Source organism: Gracilinanus agilis, chromosome 2 (genome assembly GCF_016433145.1).
Source record: "Gracilinanus agilis isolate LMUSP501 chromosome 2, AgileGrace, whole genome shotgun sequence".
NCBI classification, from domain to species: Eukaryota; Metazoa; Chordata; class Mammalia; order Didelphimorphia; family Didelphidae; genus Gracilinanus; species Gracilinanus agilis.
Window position 1 is genome coordinate 682,710,297 of NC_058131.1, and position 9,717 is coordinate 682,720,013.

General features: G+C 35.6%; 1 protein-coding gene across 1 annotated transcript; it reads right to left on the reverse strand.

The window, feature by feature from the left end:
• Positions 1-7,683: 7,683 nt before the first annotated feature.
• On the reverse strand, positions 7,684-8,613 carry LOC123236467 (olfactory receptor 13A1-like). Its single transcript, XM_044662864.1, has one exon. The coding sequence runs from the start codon at positions 8,611-8,613 to the stop codon at positions 7,684-7,686; it is 930 nt and encodes a 309-aa protein (XP_044518799.1).
• Between the last annotated feature and the right edge of the window lie 1,104 nt (positions 8,614-9,717).

Sequence of the window (9,717 nt, forward strand, 5' to 3'; positions counted from 1 at the left end):
CCTACCCTTACCACTCTTGTGCCTTGGAGCCAATACACAGTATTGACTCCAAGACAGAAGGTAAGAGTTAAAAAAAAACATATATAGGAGCATCCAGGTGGCTCAGTGGATTGAGAGCCTGGCCTAGAGACAGAAGGTCCTGAGTTCAAATTTGGCCTCAGAAACTTCCTAGTTGTATGATCTTGGGCAAGTCACTTAATCCACATTGTGGAGCTCTTACCACACTTCTGCCTTGGAGCCAATACATAGTATTGACTCTAAAATAAGGTCAGGGCTTTAAAATATCTTTAATTAAAAATATATAAAGAGAAGGAAGGTTAGAGAAGACACTTTTTTTAAGTATGGCATAGGCCTGTTAGAACAGTAGCAAGAGCTCAGAACAAACTAAAGTTTCAATAAAAGCAAAGGAAAAGAAAAAAGTGCTATGTTTCTTTGTTAGCTATGTTGGGGGGGAGGGGAAGATATATATATATATATATATATATATATGACTGTGAATTGGAGTGGATAAGATTTTACAAACAAGAGTGAATGAAGGTAGCTACTGAACTCATATTTTGCATTGGTTTCCTCTAACAAAGAAAATGACATTTGGACTAGAAAAGACTGAGGGGAGAGAAAGGCCACTAATAGGGAAATAAATCACAAGATTTGTAAGGATTTTAAAGAAGTCAAGTCTCCTGGACTAGATGAAAACTTCATCCTCAGATGTTGAAAAAAAGAAAATTATGGCATAACTGGTTTCTGAGGGACTGTCAATCATCTCTGAAAGATCATGTACAATACGAGAAGTACCATGGATATGGAGAAGGGTAGAGATTGTAAGGATTTACACAATAATATGGCATCTTTGCACGCTATCTCCCAGTCCAGTTTCCATGGAATTTTGAAAATTAATGTATTTTTCCAACTTCTCTTTTTATTTTCCAAAAATATCTGCATTGGAATTCTGTTGATCATTTGACAATATTTTCTCCTGTGTTCTAAATACTTTACATAGTTGTTTAGCTTACCAATTTCTTTTTTGAGAGTTCTAATTTCAAATTAGATTTCCTTCCTTATTTCTTATTTAATTCTTGCTGGGCCTTATTTTGCCTCTTCCAATCTCTTTTCTGGGACAAGAATTTGGTTTTTTTGGAGAGTTTTCTCCTTTATTATGAATTTTAAAATTGTTTTCTTCCCACAGGAGTACTTATTTATTCATTATTTTGGTTTGTTTATTATTTTATCAGTTCCTAGGTTGCCTTTTCTGTGCTATAATCAGCCCAATTACTGTAACATGTTCCTTTTTGTTTAATGTAGGAACAAAGTAGGATTAAGCTTTACTGATCTTCCTCAGTCTGTTAATATAAAATTGTGGGACCAGGCCAGACATTTTAATGGTTTATTAATAAAAAGGAGATGTAACAGATGAGAGAGAAGAAATAGGTCTATTTCTCTTAAAGAGGGGTTACCCTAATTATAGTGTCTCCATTTAGGTGGCCTAAATTTTTCTTTTGTGACAGTACAGGCCCTCAGTCAGTTCAAGTGTAGAAGTAGAGAGAGCCTCATGCTCCTCTTCTGGACTTATATATCCTCCAGCTCCTCCCTCCATTGCAGCTCTCCAGTTGACTCCAGGGAACATTGTCAGGGGATGCCATCTGTGACATCAAAAAGGGTGGAGGTAATTTTCCTCACACAAGTCTTTCATTTTGGTCTGGATATAAACTTCAGGCACTATGTGTCATTCAAGGCCCAGGTTGGAGATTTGGATTTGGAGGAAAAAGAGAGATCTCAGGGAGGGCTATTACCTGATCAGATGTATTAACCCATAACTCTGCCACATGAAGTCTGTGTGTGGATAAGATTGTGTTGGATGGACAGGCTTTTCCCTGGTAGAGAGACCTTACCCAACAAATAACATATGCTACATGGGAGTCCTGAGGCTAGCAGGAGGCCAGAGGGCTTCACTCTACATGGAGCTAGGCACGGGACTGGTGTGGTATAAGAAATAGCTTCCCCTTCCTCAGAAACTTTAGCTGATAAGGACATGTAGCATGGTATTGCATTTGGGGTCTGGGAAGCACAAGTCTTCACTTGGATCTCTGACATGTGAGTAGCCCTTGTGGTAGATCTGAGACCAGATATTATACAGATCCCAGGCCTGGAATTCGTAGAACAAGCTTGAAGAATAGAAATGGATCATCCAGTGACTCACAGTTTTAATGGTGTCTGGCAATGTTGTCCATGAGGAGAAACTCTTTCTCATTCTTTCTTTATTGTCTTCCTCCCCTTCAAATATATATCTTTACAGTAACATTTTTGGTAAATGTTAAAAAAACTGAAGACAAATTAGATTTTGACGATATTGAAGAAGTACTAAACACACTGTGATACCTAAATGTAATGGAATTTAATGCTGTTTTAAGAAATAGTAAATATAAGGAATGCAGAAAAGCATTGGAAAATAGGAACTGATGCAATGGAAGGGAAGCATATTTAGAAATATAGATATAAATATAGTTCAGTATTTTTTGTGACAAAAAAGAACTGAAAACAAAGTAGATCTCCATCAAGCAGAGATGGATAAACAAATTGTGTTACATAAATGAAATGGGATATTATTGCACTATAAGAAATATTAATACAAAAATACATAAAATGGGTATCATGATTTGAGACAGAGGAAAGTCAGCTAAATTAAAAAAACAATATACAACAATGTCTACAACAATAAAAAGGGAAAGGCCATGCCAAAAAAAATTAATGTTGCATATCACATTTTGAGAAAAATGGCTCAATAGGACAGAAGATTATCTCACTCTCCAAATTCCCCTCCAAAATGTTTAAAAATAGTGCCTCTGAGTGAACTTTAAAGCAGCAAAAGTGGTTAAGAGTCAGGGAGAAATAATTGTCTGTGAAACAACTTGAGAAGAAGCTGTGGGAGGGCTCTAGACAGTTGTCTAATGAGCCAATAAAAGCCAATGTCTTCGCTTCAACCAACTAACAGGGTGACTAAGATAAGGCTGCAGGGCTTACATGATGTCTTATGAGGTATATTAAACTATGATTACAGACGTGGAAGAGAAAATACCTAAATGAGTGAACCCTGAGCGAATGGAGTTCCTAGTTGTTTAAGTCTGTAAGTTGTTGTTATTTATAAGTCTGATCATGTCACCTACCAATCCAATAAATTCCAGTGCCTGTCATCCTTAAGCACAAGTATAAAACTCTGTTTGACATTCAAAACCTTTCATAACCCAGCCCCTCTACCTTTCCAGTCTTTTTGACCTTACTTCCCAATTAGTACTCTTCAATCTAGTGATACCGGCAATTTTTCCAGAAACAAGAAACTCCATCTCAGGAATGTCATTTTCAGCTCAGGACAATCTCTCTTGCTGTCCCTCATGCCTGGAATGCTCTCCCTCCTCCATTCTGAATACCTATCTCCCTAGCTTCCTTGAAGTCTCAGATAAAAAATGACACCTTTTACAGGAAGTCAACCTCAACCTCTCTTAATTCCAGGGCTTTTACTATATTAATTATTTCTTAGTTAATTTATCCTCTCTAACCATTGCTTTGTATATATTTCTTTGTGCATTGTCCTCTTCCATTAAATTATAATCTCCTTTAGGGCAGGAACTGCCTTTCACCCTTTTTTCTGTCCCCTGAATTTAGCTCAGAGCCTGGGTACATAGTGAGTACTTAATAAATGCTTACTGAATTGAAGTTGAAATTTAACCACTCCTAATGCTTCAAATGACACCAACCAAGGAGTTTTTTTTAACATATCTCATTCAATGATCATCTAGTATACTTTTTTGTAACTTTTCCATAAGAATAGAATAAGAAAAATTAGCCAAAAATATTACTAAGCGCTAAGCAAACTGGCTCACCAGTATTCCCTGATTTGTTTAATAACTTCATTAAAAACATTGGCTATATACTATTCTAAATGAAATCCTTCTGCTTGGTATTGACTATTGGATTTTCTAAAGGCTATATAGATATTCCTTTAATAATTCATTTTAGAATTTTACTAATAAAGGAAGTTAGATTCACTGACTTCTGGTTCAAAGGACCCATTCTCTTCCCATCTTTTATAATTTAGATATTTGACCTTTTCTGGGCTGTTTCCTCTTCCATTCTCCACATCTATTCAAAGAGCAACAATAATATATGCTCATTATTTCCATACCTGAGGCTGTAGTTCATCTAAGCCAGGTAATGTTAACATGTATAGGACTCCTAGTTTTCTTTTATCTCCTTAGTTATCAGCTCCCTATATCTAAAAAGGAGTGGAGAGAAAGGATTCACATAAGAATTAGCATCAAAATGAAACCTTGAGGGAAGTTAAAGATTCTAATAGATTAAAATGTGGGGAGGAAATTCTACCATGCCTTCTCTCCTGTCTAAACATCATTCTCTGGTGCAGAGAAAAGAGAAGTAAAATAAGAACTGATCATCTCTCCTGTTTTTACTGTTGCCCAGTCCTTCTTCCTTTTCCCCTCTCAATTTTTTTCACTTTTCTATCTCCTCACATTGGTAAGGATTCCCTTGTCCTCTTCAGATACTTTTCCTTACTTGCTTTTACACTGAAACTCTTTTTATTTGTTCTAAAGGAATATATCATTGGTCCAGATAATCTGCAGGTGAGATATATTCCTTGAACACTTTGCCTTCCCTATTAAAGCAGAGATCAGATTGCTTTTTCAGAAGAGATGAAAGTCATTTTGCTTTGACAGAAATAGAAAACAGCACACTCAATAAATGTCACTAACAATTCTTCCAATTTTACATATTTCATGAAAATTAGTCCCTTAGTTTTTGTCTATCTTGTTTGTAGTTCCTGGGCAGAGTTGCTTTTGCAAGCTGAATAAATTATTTCTATCACAGGAATGTTTTTAGAAGCTATATGGTGCATCAGATGGAGTTCTAGGCTTAGAGTGAGGAACACACCTCTTTCTGAGTTCAAAGCCTCAGACATTTACTTTCTTTTTGAACCTCTACAAGTGACTTAACTGTTTGTCTAAGTTTCCTCATTTGTAAAATGAACTAGAGATAGAAATGATAAACCACTCCAGTATTTTTGCCAAGAAAATGCCAAATTGGGTCATAAAGTTTCAGACACAACTGAAAAATAAGGAAACATCTTTGTTACTATTCTGCACCTTCTGTTCACCCTTTAACTCAATATAGTTTCATTAGCTTTCTTTAGTAGTGCTTAACACCTTGATGGCCAACAATAAATTTACTTTCCTCTCACTAACCTCTTTCTTATATTTATTTTATCAGAGGTCCACCAGATATTCCACCAGTTGCCATAATATCCACCATAACAATTAGTCAGGAAGGATGCCATTTTCTTTGTCCTACTTCTTTTCTCTCTTCAGGTCCTTCACTTCCTTCTGCTTTTTCCATTGTTTTTTTTTCTTCTCAGATCCTTCTTCTCTGCTCTTTCTTATCCACTGTGTGGATCTCAGCCTACACACACTTTCCCATCCTTTATAATTTCTTGTCATATTTTTCTTAGATTCTCCATAGAAAGTAAATCCATACTATGTGACTAAGGCCATTCTTGAGGGGTTTTTATCATTATTTTGTGCCTTCAAGAACTTTTGCTATCTTCTGTTTCCACCAGATGATTGGTCTAATGCCTTTAATAACATATTTTCTAAATGATATCCATTGTGTCACTCCATGCACATAAGTTATCACTTGTAATCAGCATTAGCCTACTTGGACCTACCATGTATTTCTTCCCTTAATCATAGGCCATCCTTGGGGTTTTTTCTTTAAAGAATGTAATGTTGAGAAAATTTAGGAATACCACATTTCCTAGAGATCCCTTGTGTTACAAAGATTAATTCCTTAATTGGGAAGCAGCCTTGTGAATATTAAAAACAATATGTAAGTTCCCCAAAAGAAAACCAACCTGGTGATTGCTTTGGCAGCACATATACTGAAACAACCTGGTATTTTTATCTAAATGAGTTTAGATCAAAGTCATCTTCCATCTATAACAATTGTGCCAGATATATTAATTAATATACTTACTCAGAGGAAAGAACTGACCATCCAACTACATGTCACAGTATGAACCATAACCAACTTCCCCACACTTGGGTTTTCCTGTTTAAACTACTAGGCTAACCTCTTTTGATAAATGATAAATTCAATTTTCTTTCTTAACAGATATATTTATATTCCTAATTACACAGAATAACAATTTTCAACACTTTCCTGAAATTCTGAGCTCTAGATTGTCTCCTTCCCTTCCTTTCCTCCACCATCTCAGAGATGGCAAGCAATTTTATCTGAATTGTATGTGCTTGATCACGTAAAATATAATTCTACATTGCTTATTGCTGTAAAAGAAAACTCATATAAAACCATAAATAAACCAGAGGGGAAAAAATAGTATGCTTTGATCTGGATACAATTCCAACAGAGAACCTATAGATTTCATTGAAAGTACCTGATAACATTCTGGAAATTATTTTCCCTTTATATTGTTGAAATCATTGTATCACCTAACTCCATTTCAGAGAAGTATTGTCACACTCTCTTGTATTCTCCATATTCATCATTTCTTAAGTTTCAGTGACATTCCATATCATTGTCAAGCTCTATGATTCAATTAACATTCTATAGTCAAAAGTAAAAGTCTATTTAGTTTTTTATTCTTTAATATTGCAAAAAGAACTGCTGTACATAACTGGGAACACCCTAAAATTTTCTTTCCTGCTCTGAAATTTTTGGGACAATATATCCTATAGTGGGATTTCTAGGTCAAAATGTATGGACATTTTGGACACTTTAGCCATGAACCAATTCTATTAGTAGAATAGTTTGATATCTCTTTCTGCAGCACCTTTTATTTACTCTTAATGCTTTCATTGTTATTTGTTGTTGTTTGCAATCAGTATAGATTGATTAGTCCAGGCATGCTTTTAGATTTCATTTTCCTGAGTGGCAAAGAGGATTTGGATGAAATCACCAAAGAAGAGGGAGTAGAGAGAAATATGGTTTAAAGCAACATATTTCTTGTTTTTATCCTAGTGTTATCATGCAATTATAACATATCAGAATTAGAAGAAAATTCAGAGATCATCAAGAGAAACCTAAAGCACTAATGCCTTCTACCCCACCACTGGTTGTCTAGACACTGAAAATTCATTATGTCCTTAGAAAACCAATTCCACTTCTAGGCATCTATATTCTATTACCCTGATGTTCCCTATAAATGTGCACAACTATGTCATTTGATTGTGTCTTTGGAACAAATTCAAGTATTTGTTGTTTTTTAGTCATTTTCAGTAATGTCAAAATCTTTTTGGTGTTTTCTTGGTAAGATACTGGAGTAGTTTGCCATTTCCTTCTCCAGCCCATCTTATAGATAAGGAAACTGAGGCAAACAATGTTAAGTGACTTTCTCAGGGCCTTATACTCAGAAAGTAGCTTAGCCCAGATTTGACCTTAAGCCTTCCTGAAATCAGGTCTGGTGCTCTTTCCAGGGAGCTCTATCTATCTAGCTGCATGACACAAAGAGAGCATCCTAAATGATTCTAGGGGGGGGGGGAAAGTATTCTATAAATTAAACTAATGAAATTTATAAACATTATATTATCCCTTTCATGTGGGTCTCAAAATAGCATCAAAAAATAACATTCAAAGCATTTTACCTTGACTAATTATAATTATTTAATGAATGAATGAAAACATTCTTTTGAGGGCAATTTTAAAATCCTTATTCCTCAGAGTATATATAAAAGGGTTTAAAGCAGGGTCAACAGCGGTGTACAAGAGAGTTACCACTTTACTATTATCCATTGAGGATCCAGAGCCTGGAAAAATATAAGTATATATGATTGTCGTATAATACATGCTGACTACCATGAGGTGGGAAGAACAGGTAGAGAAGGCTTTCTTCTTCCCCTCGGTGGTGCGGATCTTTAAGATGTTGGAAATGATAAAACCATAGGACACCAGAGTGAGTACAAAATTGATCACCCCAAAGTACACATCTGCAATGACTACCATGATGTTGTTCAGGTATGTGGAGCTACAGGAGAGAAGTAACAAAGAGGGAATTTCACACAGAAAATGCTGAATTTCATTAGGACCACAAAATGTTAATCTCATCATTAGACCAGTGTGTAACAAGGAGCTAAGGGAGCCTGTGGCCCACACACTGCTCACTAACAACATACAAACCATCCTACTCATCATAGTGCTATAACGTAGGGGATGACAAATGGCCACATATCTGTCATAAGCCATGGCTGTGAAGAGCAGAAGCTCAGTGCCCAAAAAACAAGAGAGGAAATATAGCTGTGTCATGCAGCCTTCATAGGAGATGGATTTCTTCTCCACAACAAGATTCTCCAGCAATTTGGGCAGAACTGTGGATGTACAGCCAATATCCAAAATAGCTAAGTTGGCAAGGAAAAAATACATGGGTGTATGGAGACCTGAGTCCAGACTGATGGCCATCACAATGAGAATATTTCCTGTGAGGGCAATGAGATAAAGAAAAAGAAAAGAGATAAATAGGAATATTTGGAGTTGAGGTGCCTCTGAGAAACCTTGTAGTATAAACTCCGTCACCAGTGTTTGATTGTTTGATGCCATTCAACAAGATGATGCCTCTTGTCTCAGGGAGAGGAAGTTTTACACAGCACACGCTCCCTTGTTGGATTCATGGACAAATCTACTGAGTTTCAGTGGAGAAAAAAATGCACAAGTTAATATTAAGGGGAAAAAAACATTTCAATACCAGACAAAATGTTTTCTGTGAGAGAATCCTAAATTGTAAATGTTCTTATCAATATCTTATCAATCAATAGTACCTCAACACAAAGAAGACATTTAATAAATGCTTAATCAGGGACCACTAGGTAGCTCAGTGGATTGAGAGCCAGATCTGGAGATCAGAGGTCCTGGGTTCAAAACTGGACTAAGGAATTCCTAGCTATGTGTCCCTGGGCAAGTAATTTAAACCTCTTTGCCTAGACCTTATCATTTTCTGCCTTGGAACTAATATACAGTATTGATTCTAAGATGGAAGGTAAAGACTCAAATTTTTTAAAAAAGAAATAACTGGCTGTGCAAGAATCACATAATAATAATAATATAATATAAATAAGAAATTTATTTATATAAAATAAGAATTTACTTGACAAGAACCAGAGATTCTGACAATGATTTTTCCACTCCCATCATCAAATTAAAAACACCATATTTTTAACCAAAGAATATTAGAGTTATAAGGAATCTTAGAGATCATCTACCCCTATTGAATTGTTTTAGAAAGGAGAAAAATGAAATTCAGAATGGCCAGGTGACAATCTCACAGATCTAGAATAAATTAGTGCCAGATCTAGGACTAACATCCAGATCACCATAATTTCAGTTCCCAACTAAATTATCCATTTTTAAACAGTAAATTCCATAAAATTGAATGTGCATGGGGTTTTGCTCAGTACCTATTTTAATATAAATGCTACCAAGTCTACCAATTTCTCTTTCAGAGTGCTGGATGCCAAAATTAAACTCCCACCATGGGAAAGTTGGGGTAAAGATATCAGTATGTGTTTGCTATGACATTTAATCTTAAATAACCATAAGAATTCTTACCACCTTCACTGTTGTTCTCAAATAAACAATGAGGCAGTTTTTAAGGGAGAGACACAGCAAGGCTCTAAAGAGGTTAGACTGAGAATATTCTCATGGGAT

Coding starts and splice junctions, on each gene's coding strand:
- LOC123236467 (XM_044662864.1), bottom strand. CDS start 8,613: ATGGCATCAAACAATCAAACACTGGTGACGGAGTTTATACTACAAGGT.